The sequence below is a fragment of the Motacilla alba genome, chromosome 1 (genome assembly GCF_015832195.1).
Source record: "Motacilla alba alba isolate MOTALB_02 chromosome 1, Motacilla_alba_V1.0_pri, whole genome shotgun sequence".
Lineage (NCBI taxonomy): Eukaryota > Metazoa > Chordata > Aves > Passeriformes > Motacillidae > Motacilla > Motacilla alba.
The window spans coordinates 98,356,450-98,373,424 of NC_052016.1; the positions used below are offsets into that span (position 1 = coordinate 98,356,450).

At 40.9% G+C, this 16,975-nt stretch overlaps 1 protein-coding gene across 2 annotated transcripts in view; it reads right to left on the reverse strand.

Moving 5' to 3' along the window:
* Positions 1–16,975, reverse strand: part of TMEM255B (transmembrane protein 255B) — a 66,383-nt gene that overhangs the window by 22,748 nt on the left and 26,660 nt on the right. For both annotated transcript variants that reach the window (XM_038156655.1, XM_038156645.1), the window contains one exon: positions 14,621–14,710. In XM_038156655.1, coding sequence (XP_038012583.1) covers positions 14,621–14,710 — 90 coding nt within the window. The remainder of the gene's footprint in view (positions 1–14,620; positions 14,711–16,975) is intronic.

The window sequence follows — 16,975 nt, forward strand, 5'->3', positions numbered from 1 at the left end:
AAAACCAGAATAATGTTTTCAATGTCTCATTAGCGTCAAGTTTTAATTCTCTGTTTTCAGTTGTTTTCATCTACAGCAAAGCTAGCAATGAATAGGAGAGGGACAGCTGCCAAGATTTTTCAAGTTTAATCCTAAAAACAAACTGAAACATCACCCTTCAGTGCCAGCTCAGCCTTGTGCCAACAGCTGGGTGTTCTGGAGATTATCATTCCCTTCAAGATCACACTCTCTGCTAACTTTCTCAAAACAGGCATGCAAATATGAGCAAATAGAAGTTATTAGTAATTAGCTTTGATGCTTCTCTGGAGGGCTAGATGGAGCACAGGTATCTGTGTCTGCCCCACACTGGCTGACAGCACATGGCACATGGGAGCATACAAATCTGAGAGCTTTCAGACCAAAGATAAAGAAGCTCCTAAAAGAAAGGGCCAACATATTAGGAGCCTAGGAAAGCAGGCAGACTGGATCACTGTCTGGGGGCCCAAGCTAAAGTTGGTTGGATCCTACCCTGTACAAATAATGAGAGGAAATGCTACAGGTCTTTTGTAATTCCTGTCTCTCTCTGACCAAGGGCTATTTCTCCATCTTTTTCAACAGCATTCCCAATGAGAAGGGTGTCTCCTGAGGAAGACTGCTAGAAAATCCTAGGGATTCACAGCGGTGATTAATGCAAAAATTGCTTTCAATCACAGACAAAAGAAAAATGTCAATTAAAAAAATTTTATGAACAGTTTCCATACTGGTTCTGGCCAGTTTGGTATTAGGAACTTCTGAGTCCAAGGCCAGTATCAGCAATAATGCAGTGAGGGGGCATGAGCTTTGAAGAACAAAACTTTTTATAGCTCAGTTTTCTCCCCAGCCTTGTGACTCCCACATAGAGCACATGACCATACCCCTCCAGAATCAGAAACAAGGGAGGGTTTTTTTGAAAAGTGTTTTGGGCTTTTATTCACTGGCAGATAAACCTTCAATTCAGTTTTCAGTTTGTAATTTCTGAATCAGAAATGGCTTTCAGAAAACTATTTATCTTGCAGTATTTCACTGTTACATGGAAAAAGAAGAAACAATACCCCCTGAAATCTCCAAGTCCATATTTCCAATTATTGAACCTACATGAACTGCCAGAAAACTAACTAAATAAAATAACAATTTTAAAACTGCTAGTTTCCTAAAGACCTGTATCTTTTCTTGTGTTGTTAAAGAATCTTTAACTACCTGGTAGTCCAACAGAATGCCTTACTCATAAGTCAGGAGATATAAAATTTTTGTATTCATATAGTTACATACAGTTTGTTTTGTAAACTCTTTACATATAGTTATTAACATAGTATTCCTCACATGCCTCATTAAAATTTATTTCTGTAACTAATACCATTATTTCCAAACCTCTCTATTTCAGACAGCAGATGGACAGAGAGGAAGAGAGGGGTCACTGCCCAGTGTGTGCCAAGAGCCTCTGGGCAGGACAGATCACGTGCTCCCACAGGAAATGTTGCCTCCTTGGACAGGCCAGTGTCCTGGGCTGCCCAACACCACCATGGGGCTCAGTGGGCTTCTCTTCCCTCCCTTCAATATTTGGGACAGCTCTCATGGGAGTGCGAGGCATCAGCTTCTGCCCTCTGCCAGGATGTGCTCCTTTCAGTCAGTGCCAGGGATTCTAAAGAGGCTGCCATTGCATCTCCACCTCTCTTATTCACAAAGAAATTCAACCCACATAATAAATTGGCTGTAAGCATTTGGCTGGCAGCTATCTGGAATGCTGCGGTTGCTGTAAAACCTCAGGTTTAAAAACCACTGTGACCCTGAAAGGAAGTCCAGGTGCTAGAAAACAAAGTTATGGACATAATGGAGAGATGATTGAAAGATAGAAATTGAAAAAAAAAACAAACAACCTTTTTTTTTTTTAAATTAAGGAAGTTGGGAAAGTACAGTTGCAGTCAGAAAATTAAATGTACTACTGGATTTGGCAGTGTTAAGTTTACATTGAACTTGATAATCTTAAAGGTCTTTTCCAACCTAAGTAATTCTACCATTCTACGATAATCCCTTCCTATTTCACCTTTTGACCATGCACTAAGACAGTTTTTTCTGGAATTATTAACATAGCCACCAAGGTCATAATCAGCTTTTGAATCCAAATGTGTTAGTTCAGTTTCACTTCATCAAGTGGGCCTGCAGGCCTTTCCATTTCTTCATTTCAGCTGTTTTCCTCCTCTGTGATAGCAGCGATTCTTGCTCTCTCGATACCATCACGTTGACTTTTGCCATGGGAAGTCCTGGGCTGTCAGGGTGTGCATAGTGCATGCTGGGTGGGATTTGGAAGGGAGAGGGCTAAAAAAAAGTGAGCCATTTCTGGATTCCCCCAGTCCTGCGCGAGTGCAGCAGCCCAGCCCCAAGGTCATGCTTCTGCCAAGGGCTGCAATGGACCTGACTGGCAAGAGTAGAATGTTTTCAATTTTTTTGCTAATTTTTTTCAAAATTTATCCAATAGTTAGGAAAGCATATTAAGAAACTTTAAGCCCTAGAACTAGGTTTTCAAGCGCTCTTTTTACCTAAGCTTGCAGACGTGGCTAGCGTGTGTTAATTCAGTTTCTACACACATTGCCCGTGCCTTAGGAGTCAAGGGCTCCCAAATGTACAGTTGATCAAATGCTTCAAAGCGAGGCAGAGTGAGGCAGAGACATGCTTCTGTCCATGCCACACTGCTACTGTAACTACAGCACTTTAGTGATCCCCTGGTGCAAATAAGACACCCCCAGTGTTGTTTAAGCACTTCAGAGGCAGACGCCAGGGTATCTAGTTACATTCATTGGGTGAGGTCACGCCATGAGAGCAATTCCACTGCAGACAGCACTTGCCTTGCATGAATTTAAGAGCTAATCTTCCAGAAATGCTGCACTCCAGCCTAGAGACCCTGCCTATTTTGTCTGCTATGCTGAAACAACCCAACTTCAGTGCTGAAAATAGGAAAAGCAGCTGGTGGGGCTTAAAACTTTACTCTCACAAACCAGATTTACTTCACATTTCCAGGGGTTCTTTTTAGAATTTCTATTTAATCTGAAAGACTGGATCCTACTGAATCCTCTTCTCTTAATATTTATAGTAGCACATATTAATTTCAGGTTTTTCAAACCAGTAAATATTCAGAATACCTGTAAACTGTTATGGCTGAAAAACACACATATATGCTTCTGTCTCACTTTATATTTCCTCACTGATTTTTTTTATTTATGCTTTGTAGCCTTTGTAGTGGTAGCCTCTTCTTTATTTTGGTGAGGTTTGTGCTCTTGTAGTACTGCTACAGTCAAATGAAAAGCCTCCAGAGGCTGGAGCTGCCCCATTGTAGGACAATGGGCACAGACAGAATACTTCCTGATTGGACTGACAGGTCTGTTCTCAGATGGACACAGATCTATAAGAAGAGGTTAAGACCTCTTCAAACAGGTGATTTTCTCTCAATGACTTTTGGCCACAGTCTCCGTGGCATGAAGGTGGGAGGAAAGGCCCGTCAGCCTTCACAGGCAGATGGAGTGCAGTGGAACAGGCAAAAGAAATGGGAGCTGACTCCCCTGCACATTCCCAAGGAGGTTCAGTGCCTGCAGCACCTTTAGCTGAGCAGGCTTAGGTGGTGGAGGAAGGAAAGATGAGTGTGCAGAGCTGCTGAGTGACACGGTGTCAGTCTGCCTGGGGGCTGCTGCTCTGGCTGCTCTGGGGATAAGGCCACCCAAGGCTCCAGTGAAGAAGCCCATTCCTGCCTTAATACAGCCAATCCAAGCCTGGCTCAGGAATAGGTCTGCTTTTCTTTAGTCAAGTCTTGCTAGCCAATGTCTCTCAGGATGAAGCTCAGATCTTCCCATAACACCTGCAATAGCTATGTTGTGTAGTTAAAAACTTAGACTTACGACTGGCTTTTACACAAGTTTCTAATGATGCAATTAGCTGGTACTATTCAAGGCTGTAATTTTAGTTATTGCTTGATGCAGTTAGGTATTTAATTGCTTATTATAGTTGATTACTTACATTGATTACATTACTTTGATTATAGGGTTTGTTATATGAACTGATTGCTCTGTGTTGATTGTAATGATGTTGTGCCATGTGAGTAATTAACGTTTCCATAAGAATGCAAGAACTGTTTATTCTGTTTCTGGTAATGTGACTCAAATACATGAAAATCTGCCCCATCTCCTTCCTATAGCCTTAACGCTACCAGAATATATAAGAAATCACTGAACCACAGAATATTCTGAGTTGGAAGGGACCCACAAGGATCATCAAGTCCCACTCTTAAGTGAATGGAATGATCCTACACAGGGATCAAACCTGCAACCTTGGCACTATGAGCGCCATGCTTTAACCAGCTGCACTAATCTCATACAAATCTCTCAGTATATTACTGCAAGAAGTATCATTTTGGAAGATATTAGCCTTTAGACATCTGAAATACTGAATATCCTGCTGACTGAAATGTACAGGGGTTTAATTTATAATGCTCTTTTGGATTTGTTTTATAGCAAAGGGAAGGAAGAGAGGCTGCACTAAATACATCTAATTGAGCAATATATAAATATATTGAATATCTACATCTACAAATAAAATGCTGGAGGCTTAATAAACATTGCAGTGTTGGTTTTAATTTTCAGGCCATGGCACAACATATCCCTGTTGTAATTTAATTAATGTAATAACAGATGCATGACATTTTTATGTTAAGTATTGAGTAGAAAACAGCCAGAAAGCAGGTGTTTATGCCCAGCACTTTGCCATGAAAGCTCCCTATCATTCCTGTAACAGGGAGACCCCCATTGCCACATGTCAGCCAGGCTGACAGGCCTCATCCAAATGGGAGGAACTGCAGGACTGGGACCCAAAATGTAAGAGGAAAAAGCCCATGAGAGAAACTTCAAGAGGAATGAAAAGACATGAGTTTTAAAAGTAAAATAGTCTAAACAATTAGTGAAATGGTTCATGAATGCCTGGACTGCTCAGGTACAAGTAGCTTTTCCCCATGTCCATTGGCTTGTCATTTTGAAGCTCACATGCATGTCAGAATATCTTAGAAATGTTGAAATACATGGCACTCAGTGCTCCAGAGGCGAAGAAGTCACTGGATATACTGATAGCTGGGAATGTGAAGAGAACTGCACTGAGCCATAAAAGAAAACTCCAGGCAGATTAGGTAAAAAAAATCTCTTCAGTATGTTACCTTCTTGGAATTCATCATAAAAGACTAAATAAATATATTACAAGTGTGAAGTTCCATAATCTAGCAGCAGTGATGCAATACATTTTAATAAGCTCTTAACAGAGCCATAAATAATCATCAATCAAAACGTTGTTGAATACCTGGGAACATACTTTCCATGGACATTATATGCAATTGAATAATCATCCACCCACAGAGAGAGAAATTCCTGCTCTATGATATGATTATTCATACTAATCGTGGTTTCTTCTTAAAGGTGAAGCAAATAAAACTTTTTGCTAGGGCATATTGCAGCATACTGAAACACCCTTAATTACACCCCTTAATTTTTACTCTAGTAGAATTTAAGGACTTCAGATCCATGTGAATAAACAGTGCTTTTTTTTTTTTTTTTTTTTTTTTTTTTTTTTTTTTTTTTTTTACCTCCACTAGTTTCTTCACTGGGCAACTAAAAACAATGTTTTTCCTTTAAAAATTATGAAAAAACCATGAAGTATTTTTGCTGCAATCTGAAGTCTGCAGGTGGTTATTTTTGCTCCCTCTATATGTCTGGGTAGAAGCTTTGATTTTTTTTAATAGAAAAGAAACATCTGTTGTTAGTCTAGAAACATTTCTGAGAATAGGAAACAATAAAGGAAATTATCTTCTGCTGGCAGCCCATCAGAGTGAGGTAGATTATGCTTTTCAGAACAGACTGCAAGCCCTTTGCCCCCAGTCATCCACCTTTCTGAGGATTAAAGTGTAATTAACTTGCTTTGTATACTTTGCATAAATTCCATCACGGCTCGTGCTTTGCAAAGTAATGAAGCAAAGATGGAAGCAGACAATAAATCTCCCCTGACCCAAGCTGCTGTTCTGCATTGCTGAACAAGCTCCGCCATCTCTGCCGCTCACCTGATTTTTGGATGTATAGAAGTCACACAGATGCAGAAGCCAATATCTATGTACAAATGCAGAAGACTATAATCTGTGGGAACTAAAATACCAATGTAATTTTAAATTTGGATCAAATCCTTCTCGCTTTCTCACATCTCATATTATTTCTTGCATTAATAATATGATTAATAATATCAGTAAAATGTGTAGAATTTGCCTATCATATTTCCTTATTTCTGGAGCTGATTTACAATATACTCAACGGAATTCATGCCTATCTAAGTACACTAGAAGCAAAGCTAAGAGAAAATAATTTAATTTTCGGAGCCAAAGAAATTGGAAATGCCAAATTTGCTACAACCCCAATGCACTAAAAATTCTGCCCAGTTGTACACTGACATTGTGGTCTCTGTGCAACAGGATCATGCAATTAAATGGTAGTGGCATTTAACCACTAGCTTTCAAATATTCAAATGCGTGGGTCATTCCCTTGACATTTTCCCACAGTACAAACTCCCAATTTAAAATAAAAGAGTAGTCTTCCTCTCTATCTATTGCATGTAACTGTAGTAAGATGGTCTTACTGCATCTTCACAGAACTCTTCCCCCAAAGCTGCCTTGCTGCAGTTTGAATGACCAAAGCAATGACATTAATGAGAAATCTCAGTTTGGGCTGTTACATCTCAAAGAGGGAAGCCAATGGACCAGTATTTATGTCAGGGGGCTAGGGAATCCTGGACCAATCCTTGGTTTTGTCAGCAGTGAAGGCATTTGTTGTACAGTGGGACAGATGGGAAAAGAACTCGAAAGCCTCTTTTCCCCTCTCATCAACAAGTGAATTCCTCTTTGGTATCCAAACACAGTATGTGTGTGCTGCTTAATGGCTTAGACATTTGACATTTCTGTTTGGTTGGCACAATACCAGCCCTTTTCCCTCAGGAGAACAAGTCACAGCAGGAAAGGAAAAAAAAAGGATTTTAAAGAATTTGCAATTTGGCTAAACCTGAAAGGAATTTCAGGGATTAAAAAAAAAAAGCAAAAAAAAAAAAAAAAAAAAAAAAAAAAAAAAAAAAAGCAAAAAAAAAAGCGCTGTATAAACTGAGAGCTTTGTCCCTGCCAGTGTGAGAGGCTCTGCAAACTCAAAGGGGAATCATAAGAGGTTCTCCAAAACAAAATGGTTGCCATTATTTTTCTTACTGCAAAATATCTGGCAACCATAATGCATACTACCAGCTCCTCTGTAATGTCAGTATATTCAGGCTGCATGCATAATACGTACCTGTCTGGAAACAGAGGAATATCAGATTGCATATTTGTGGGTAAAAAAAACCTTGCATCTGTGTTCTAGACCAGAAAACATCAGCAAGATGGCAGTTTTGCTGACAAATCCCTGGATAAATGCAATATATTCAATATATATGTACTCATATATATATATATATATATATATGAAATGTGTTCATCATATCCAGTACATGAGGAATAGCAGTTTTAGTAGAGATAGTTATTAAGTTATGTTCGTGTTAAAGATTGCATTTCCTCTGTTGGTTTGAAGACCAGCAAACCTAGATCAGAAATCTTCATAAATGGTTTTCAAGTCTTTTTAATCTATCAAATCCTAAACATTTTCCAGCAGAGAACAGGTCCTGGTGACACACAGACAGGTTTTACAAGAGGTAGAGTTTCTACCTGACTGTAAAAATAGTTCAAAGGAGCCTTCCTTGAAGACCCTTCTCTAGAATGACATCCTGAATAACAAAGCCTAAATAATTTCATCCCAAGACATATGCTTCAAGTTCATAACCTCTGGATATGCTTCATAAGATTACACAAAAAGAAGCTTGGGATTTAGATATTTCAGTGATGGAGAATTATCCATAACCTTGACAAAGCTGCTTCCATAATTCGTTATTGTCAAAACTACGTCTGCTCCATGGTTTGAATCTCTTTAGCATTGACTTCAACTCACTGCATTTTTTTGTTTTTGTGTGAGAGACTAAAAGCCCTCTGCTATCAGATAACCTTTGACTACACAGATACCTTAGAAAGGCCATAATCAATTTACCTGTCAACCTTTTCTATGTTAAATAAAACAAATCAATTTTCTGAGTACTTTTTCTAAAAGCTACCACTTCAGATTTCAGATTTTTCTTCTCCAAACTCTTTCCAAGTCAATCAGGTCTTTGGCAAAGCACCAAGAAATACCAGAGCTGGAATCAGTAATCTAGCAGTGGTCCCACAGGCTATTCCTATATTGCCGAATAAAAGCCAGAGACCAAACTCCACACAGTCCCACCATTTTGCTCACACCAACACAGCTTAGCATTACATGTCTAGTTCAGATCTGGCTTCAAAATAGCTTGTGGGGGTGGTCTGAAACTCTTCTATGATGTCAGTACCTTCTCTTCTGACTTCTGACTGTTGTGAGGCTTTTGGCTTATGTACCTCTGAACTAATTTACCTTTCACAGGACTGGGCACTCCCAAGCTGTAATGTGCTTCACAGGGAAAATATATCTGAGTAACAGGAACAAAAATGACAGTACAACAGGCTCCAAGCTTTTCAGGCCTCCAGGAAAAGTATTTTTCAAAGTATTTGCCCTTTGATTTAAAGTCAAGTCATCTGCATTTGGATGTGTGAATGGGGTTGTCTTGCAGCACAAAAGAGAACTCTTGACAGATGGGCTTAAGCTGGTGGCAAGAATCCTCCTTTGCTCCAACCCTTGAACTAAGTTCATAAAAAATAATTAATCCCATCCTGTAAACGGCTGGTGCTCTAAGAATGCAATCTGTGCTTCAGTGTCAGATGCAAGGTCTGACAATACTGTGGGATAGTTGACCATTGGCATCAAAATGTACTGGTTGCAAACTTAAGGACTCTGTATTTAGGAAGTTCACCAATGAAACGATTCTACCTTGGTGGACCATCAACATAAAAATCACTACTGAACTAATGCTAGTTTTCAGTTAAAAATGTTTAGTACTCATTCTGCTAAAAGAAATAAAAATACAATTGCAAAGCCTTTCAGAGAATCACAGAATAGTTTGGGTTGGAAGAGACCTTTAAAGCCCATCTAATAGCAATTAACATCTTCAGCCAGACCAGGCTGCTCAGAGTCCTGTCCAACCTGACCTTGAATGTTTCCAGGGAAGGGGCACCTACCACCTCTCTGTGCAATCTGTTTCAGTGTTTTACCACCCTCCTTGTAAAAAACTTCTTCCTTATATCTAACCTAAGTCGACTCTCTTTTAGTTTAAAACCTTGTCCTATCACAACAGGTCCTGCTAAAAATTTTGCCCCTATCTTTCTTATAGGCCCCTTTAGGTACTGGATGGCCCCAGTCTGGTTTCCATGGAGCCTCCTCCTCTCCAGGCTAAACAACCCCAGCTATCTCAACCTGTCTTCATAGAAATGGTGCTCCATCTCTGATCATCTTTGTGGCCTTTCTCTGGACTTGCTCCAAGGGATCCATGTCCTTTCTCTGCTGATGAGGACTCCAGAGCTGAATGCACCACTCCAGGTGGGGTTTCACCCCAGCAGAGCAGAGGGGCAGATCACCTCCCCTGACCGGCTGGACGTGCTGCTTTTGATGCTTTTTATGGTATGTACTATGCCATGCTATTCCATTAATGAGTCATACAGGATGGAAATGGAATTAAAAGTAATTAGGTGTAATTTTGTCTCATGTGGCAACATGGAGAATGCAAAATGCATTTAGTGCTGTTCTCCAGAGAATCTACCTAATTCAATTCCAGAGAAATTATTCTTTGAGTCGTGTTAGACATGGAATAGAACTATTTGCTTTTTTCTTCAACAGGAAAGCCAACAGGCTTGCTCAGAACATTTTCAAATGGCTTTTTAGAGGATCTGGCCTGCGGTGTGCAAGACTGTGGCCTGTGTTACGTGCCATGGGCACATGAAGCCATCCTGTACTAAAATGCAGCAGTGGCCAGCAAAGCTGCCGATCACTCCTGCTGCCATCCTTGCCCGAGTGTCTGTAACCTGCACGAGAGGCTCCAGAGATGGGAAGGGGATTGACATCCTCGGCCACTGCACGCGCAACCACCGCATGTGGCTGCCAGCTCCTGAGGGCACACAGGCAGCAGCACCGGCATCCTCTGGCCCAGGGAGCGGCTGGGAGCACACACAGCACTGCTGGGAGCACACAGGGCACTGCTGGGAGCACACAGGGCACTGCTGGGAGCCCAAAGGTCACCTCTGGGAGCACACAGGGCACTGCTGGGAGCACACAGGTCACTGCTGGGAGCACACAGGGCACTGCTGGGAGCACACAGGGGCACTGCTGGGAGCACACAGGGCACTGCTGGGAGCCCAAAGGTCACCTCTGGGAGCACACAGGGCACTGCTGGGAGCACACAGGTCACTGCTGGGAGCACACAGGGCACTGCTGGGAGCACACAGGGGCACTGCTGGGAGCACACAGGGCACTGCTGGGAGCACACAGGGCACTGCTGGGAGCCCAGAGGCCACTGCTGGACAGGGTTCTCTGCCGGGGAACCACTCTTAACACAGAAATCAGCAGATCTTCATCACATAGAACGTGTTTATAATGTAGCTATTTGTTCAATGGGTCGGGGCTGCTGACTTTACATTGCTCAATACAGCAGCTTTGGAGTTCTACCAAGCTCAATCTGCATGAGCATCCCCCAGATCAAAGACTCTATGTTCCCATTGCCTTGTCTCTGTGCTTCACAGAAAGTGAGTTTACATAATGCCCATCTTATCAAACAGTATTTTGAGTTAACATATGTAAAGAGAAAGCAAATATTTCAAGTTTAATTTCTTAACTCCCAAATCAGTAGGTAATTACCCAGCTGATATACTTCAGCAGTCCACAAGCTGCACTTACACCTCATGGGTAAAGATCTGAATCTAGAAGTGTTTCAGTATCCCCTAGTTCAGCTAAGTTCGTTCTCAGGTTCATTTCAGGGCTCAGCACCTGATGACATATCCTATTTTAATTAATTCCTAAAGCCATCACTACCAAGAGGAAGAAACTAGGTCAGCTGAAAATTAAATTAACTCACTGTTACACAGAAGTGGCTTTGCAGAAGAGGAGAAGAACAACTTTACACTGCTTGGTTTGGTGTGCATTTTAGATGCCACAATGGACAAGTAACTCTGCCTTCCACAGCACCCAGCTTTTCCTTCACAGAATCACAGAATAAACTCAGTTGCAAAAGGCAATTTCCTCACTTCATACCTGGATTTCTTGCTGTCGGCTCTTTTAGGTTCCACCTGGAGCACAACTGCAAAGCTAAAGATCATGTAGCAATGGTCAAGGCCTGCAGTCATGAATGGGAGGTCATAGCTACTGCAGAGAATGTGTACCTGTGTGGGACAGGGCATCTCCCTGTGTGGTGGGAGGATGTTGAATGATCTCCAACAGAAAAACTGGACTATTCTCATCTACTAAATAACAAAATGTTTCAAGCAAACACAATTGCACATGAATTCCTTTAATCACCATATTTTTCTGAAATAACATCACTGAACTTTAATTTCAACTTTGATTTATTTCACTTGATTCTGGTTTGGTTGTTTTTTTTCTTTTTAAGGTGAATTATATCTGCATTATTTCTTAAATAAGCTACTGCTATTTTAAATCAGGCTACATTTCCTTCAGTGTTTTTAATTTTATAAATGGTGTGATCCAGAGCTTTCTATAAAGCCAAGTAAGTCTTAAATAATTTAGCATCTCTTTTCTGAAATACATCCATTTCCTGGAAGAATTTTTGTCAATTTCATGCCTTCTTGGGAAGGAAATAAAACAGAGGAAACTATTTTATTATTCTAGTCACAGTTTTGTAAGAGCAGGAGAAAATGTACAACAATAATAATCTCCATTCCACTGCAGGCACCAACTAAGAAAAATAAGAAAAATACTAAGAAAAATCTGCAATTATGTGATTTGTCCTCTTCATATCCTTCCCAGCTCAAATGAAGCTAAAAACAAAATGAAAAGGGGGACACATTTCTTATTCCAAATTGATACGAAAGATGTTGCATTTGTAGTCAGTCTGAAGACTGCTTGGCTTCAGCTACCATTTCTCACAAAAAGTTCACGGCTTTAGTATAGGCGCCTGCTCTGACATTGAATTTGTCCTTTCCCTGGCTGGAGGACAGTTTATTCCAACTCTTCAGCACTTATGCCCCAAAGGCAGTGGACAAAATGGCAACAGCGCAAGCCAAGTCTGAAAAAGGCTGCTACTGCCTGTAGGGAGCAAACTGAATGTGGTGTTGCTGCTCTTTCTGAAAGAAATGAGCTGTGATGCAAAGAGGATGTGACTCTGTGGCAGTGACGCCATAGTCTGCATGGCACATGTTCTTTTGATAAGGCCCCACCATTCCTGTTAACGAAATTGGGAGCACACTTACACTATCATCCCTACAGACCTTCCCAGGTGTGTTAGTCAGAGAAACCTGATGATGATGAACACCTTTACTTCACCTGATCCTATCAGGTTCCTTATTAGACAGAGCAGAATGGATTGAAGTGAGTGTGATCATGCTGAGATGCAAATTAGTCTTCCAGCAAATGGTGCTACTTAGTATTTATTTGCCCTGTCATAGGTGAAGGAGACAGCAAGATACAGATGTGACAAACAGAACTAAGCCCAAATGTAAACAACTGGTGATGGATTTCCATGAAGCCTGTCATGATGTGACCAAAGCACGAGCACGTTACTGGGTTGTACATCTCCAGCATTCCTGGGAATGGATGACCAGCCCCTTCCAGCCTCCATCTCTCCACAGGGGATGCAGTCATACGCAGTCACTGACCTAACCAGACACAGAACTGCACCCCACAGATTGTAAGATGCCTTTTTCTTGGGTGGGTGCAATGACATTGTGCCTTGGTGTTCTCCTACTGAAAACACCTAGAAAGGCGTGAGGAGCAATGCCTGTGTCTGTGCTTGAGACTGAGGACACACTGTCCCCTGACACAGGACCTCACCTCAGAGAAGCTGTGTCTACCCTCAGCAGTGGGGGGCTGTGGCTGCACAGCTGCACTGCAGTTTCAACGTGTAAGACTGCACAAGTGCCATCTGAACACTTCCTAATGGCCACATTAAAGCAGGACAGAAATAAGTCAGGTTCCTAGGAAATTACAGAATCACAGAATCATCAGGGTTGGAAGAGACCTTCAGGATCATACAGTCCAAGCATTAACCCTAAACCACCTTTACACCATATCTCTAAGTGAACATATCCAGATGCCTCTTGAACACTTCCAGAAATGGAGACTCTGCCATCCTCCTTGGCAACTTTCTCCAGTGCTTAACTACTCTCTCAGTATCCAATCTGAACCTTCCCTGGCACAACCTAAGGCCAGTTCTTCTCAAACTTTCAAGTGAGACATAGCAGAAGAGACTGACCTTCACCTCACTGTAACCTCCTTTCAGATAAATAACCTCTGTTTCTCCAGACTAAACAACCCCAGTTGCCCCAGCCTCCCCAGGACAGGTCCAAAATTTCAGTAAGTGTCAGTGGTTTTCCAGCGCACAACCACTGAGTGTTCTGGAGCAGGGAATCTAAATAGGAATTTGCTCCGCTCCTCTTGTAAGCAGCTCCCAGGGAAAGGCTCCCTTGGCCTTTGCTAATCAGAGACAGTTAAACCAGGTGTCATCCAGACCAGCTACAGGGTAAATCCAAGAAAAAGCAGGCCTCTTTGGCATCATGCAGGGTCTGTATACCACAAAACATGACTACAATCCAGAGCATTTATCCGTTCTCACATTGCACACCTCAGCTGTTTACGACAATAGATGTCTTTCATCTTGTGCAACGCATATGAAGCTCTGAAACCCACATTTGGTTTAAAGCCCTCTTCAGTAACAGTAAAATATAAATCAGTTTATAACTTTATGCTCCAGGTGCTCTAAAGCCGAATTATTCTGAGGTATTTGCTAACAGAAATTCAATAGGGTCTCACAGATGCCAGTGGAGTTATGCTGCCCCTCAATGAACAAAAGCAGAAAGATGAGCAGGCTCATGGTATTTCATAGCAGAGAGAGGCTCACATACTATCATGCTGTATTATTTAGCATACTACATCTGACCTCTAATGTCTGTTAACATATATGACTACTTATTTCCTGATGATTTTGGAAATCAAAGCTCAATTAAAAGCTAGGGTTTAGACTGGTTTTTTTAGGTATTCTATCACAAAAGATAGAATAGCAAACAGCACATTTCTAACATATAAACTAACATATTCAAATTCCATCAGGTGATGGTGCTCATCACTGGGTGCATTCCAAATCCTTACTGTGCTCACAAAACCTTTGTACAATAGGAAACAAATGCTGGTAGTGGTTGAAACTTTTCTAAGCCGATACACCTTTCAGCATGCCTTTCATGACATCATTTTATATCACCTTTTTATTTGGAATCTACATGAAGAACTATCAAAAACCCTAGTATATTGCTAAACATAAACCAAAAGAAAATTCTTTCCTGCTAGAAATGACATAAATAATCAAAATTGAAAGATAACAAAATCACTGCACTTACTATGTGTCGTGCTGCGAAAACTCCATCAACTATTGCACAACAGAAGGCTGCTACAACACCAAAGCTGATAAACACGATGGAGGCCACCAGCTGAGAAGAGAAAAACAGATTGAGCAATCTTTTCAGTATAATTCTTTACGTAAAACAATTACACTAGTTTTTCTACTATTCTGAAATGATGTTTCCCGCTGCTGTAATTCACTTTAGATCAGTGTGTCAGGATGACAGGCATACACTAATAAAAAGGCAGAAATTCCTGATGCTGAGTTAACAGACCAGCTATTAGATGAAGCCCTGAAAGACCAACTGTACACTTGGCAAGGTGCTCCCTGGGTTTGCCAGCCAGCCCCAATACCATCAGATGAGAGAAAGATGCCAACAGTTCTTCCTCTCCCTGCTTAGAGGATTTTGTGATGTTGAGGACTCTGCACCCTGAGTTTGAAGGAGTGGTTCCTGCAGGGTATAAGGTGAACCTAACGTGCACTATCTGGCTATGCTTTTTAATGTAATATAATGTATACTAGTCATGTATCTAGCATTTCTCAGGCAAAGTCACAAGAGGAACCCTTTGAAACATTCTATATGATAGGCTGATTTTAATTTACAGCAGTATTAAGTTATAGTTAATAACAACAACAGATTAAAAAAATTCTTGAAAACTGACAGAACAGCATTCTTTTTTTTTTTTTTTTTGATAGGACACAGGGAAAGGGGTTTCAGTCAAGAATGTGGAACCTTTTTGTTATTTACTAGTTATTAAATGCTCCTTCACAGCATGTATTTCTGAAATGGCCAGGTACAGATTACCAAAATTTTATGAACTGTATACAGTTCATATATCCTTTTGCCTATATAAAATCTGCATTACCTAGATGCCATTTTCACAAATTTTTAAGGCATCACTAACTCATTTGAAAAATAGACTTTTTAGCTTGTGTTATGTTAAGAACAGTAAAATGTCAATAGTGCTTCCAGGGGATGCAGCATTGTTGATTTTCCCAAAAATATTTGTGTTGGGCAGGTAAGAAACTACAACCATATAAGCCCACAGCTTGGAGGCACAGGTCAAAGCAATATCACCCACTTGGAGGTAAGAGCTCTTGGAGAATTGGCAAAAAGTACAGCTTAAAAGCAGAAGAATCACAATGCTTTGTGATACACTCCTTTAATCTCCCCTTAGCTCATGCCTCATGCAATCAGAGATGAGCCAGCACTGCCACAGGGGTTGCTGTGGAATTGGAATCATCAGCATGGGGAGAAAAGGAGCACACAAATGTGGCTGAGGTTGATGGTACTGGCTGATCTTGGGAGCCTGTTGCATTCCCCCTGCAGCCAGCTCCCTCTTGCTGAAACTCTAGGAAAACACTGTTGGCTGCATCACCCTTCAACCTCTGCTGTCCCATGGCTCTCCAGGGTGGAAGGTCATGTCCCATGAAACTGGTTGTCTAAAGATCTTGGCATGCAATTAATCAGATTGAGAAGGCTGTGGACTCGTATCACTGCAGAGCAGTGGGCTGTGCTGCCCTGTGGCAGCTGTATTTGGTGTAGATCCTGATCTCTTTATTTGTCTTTTATTTGTTTATTTGAAAAAACAGCAGTGTTTAAAAGTTCTGATTAAGCCATTATTTTCTGATACCTCTATCTTGTTTTTCAAGTCATAGCAGTCAATCAAATAATTAGTGGGCTAAGCCAGGTGTTTCCAAACTGCCTGAGCTCATGATGAATTTACTGGAAGCTGACCTCAAGGTGGCTTTCATTTCACACATGAACAATTTATTGATGATCTACAATCCCCAAACTAACATTTTCTACTCACTGAGATAGCTTAAATCACCTAATGAGTGTGCTGGCCTTTCAGTTTCACCATATAGCCTTAGGAGACCACATAAAATGGTGCAGTAAATCACAGTATAGAAAGGAGCTACAGAATAAAGATGAGGAGCTTTGCACTCCTCAGTCATGTTGGAGATCATCTATGCTTCCAAGGAATTGTGTGCAAGTCAGAGGTTTACAGCCAGAGCCTGCTGTTCTCATCCATAACTACTAGCAACTACTTCAATGAGCAGTCCCTTTAGAATCAATATAATTTCTTGACTGAAGTAATATTTATCATGATGCCAAAGTGACATGGCAGAACAAGACACTGAGAGCTTTTTCTGACTGAAATTGCCTTATATATATTTGAATGACGAAAGAAGTGATAGTACAAGAGCACCACTAAAAAAAGCCTTTAAAATAAAATTACAGATTTATATTCTTTCTCAAATCTCTCACTGCTTATTAAGAATGTGAGAAACATAAAACCCAAGTACAAAATGAATTACTTCTGGAAATCGCCAGGACAACCAAATGAAG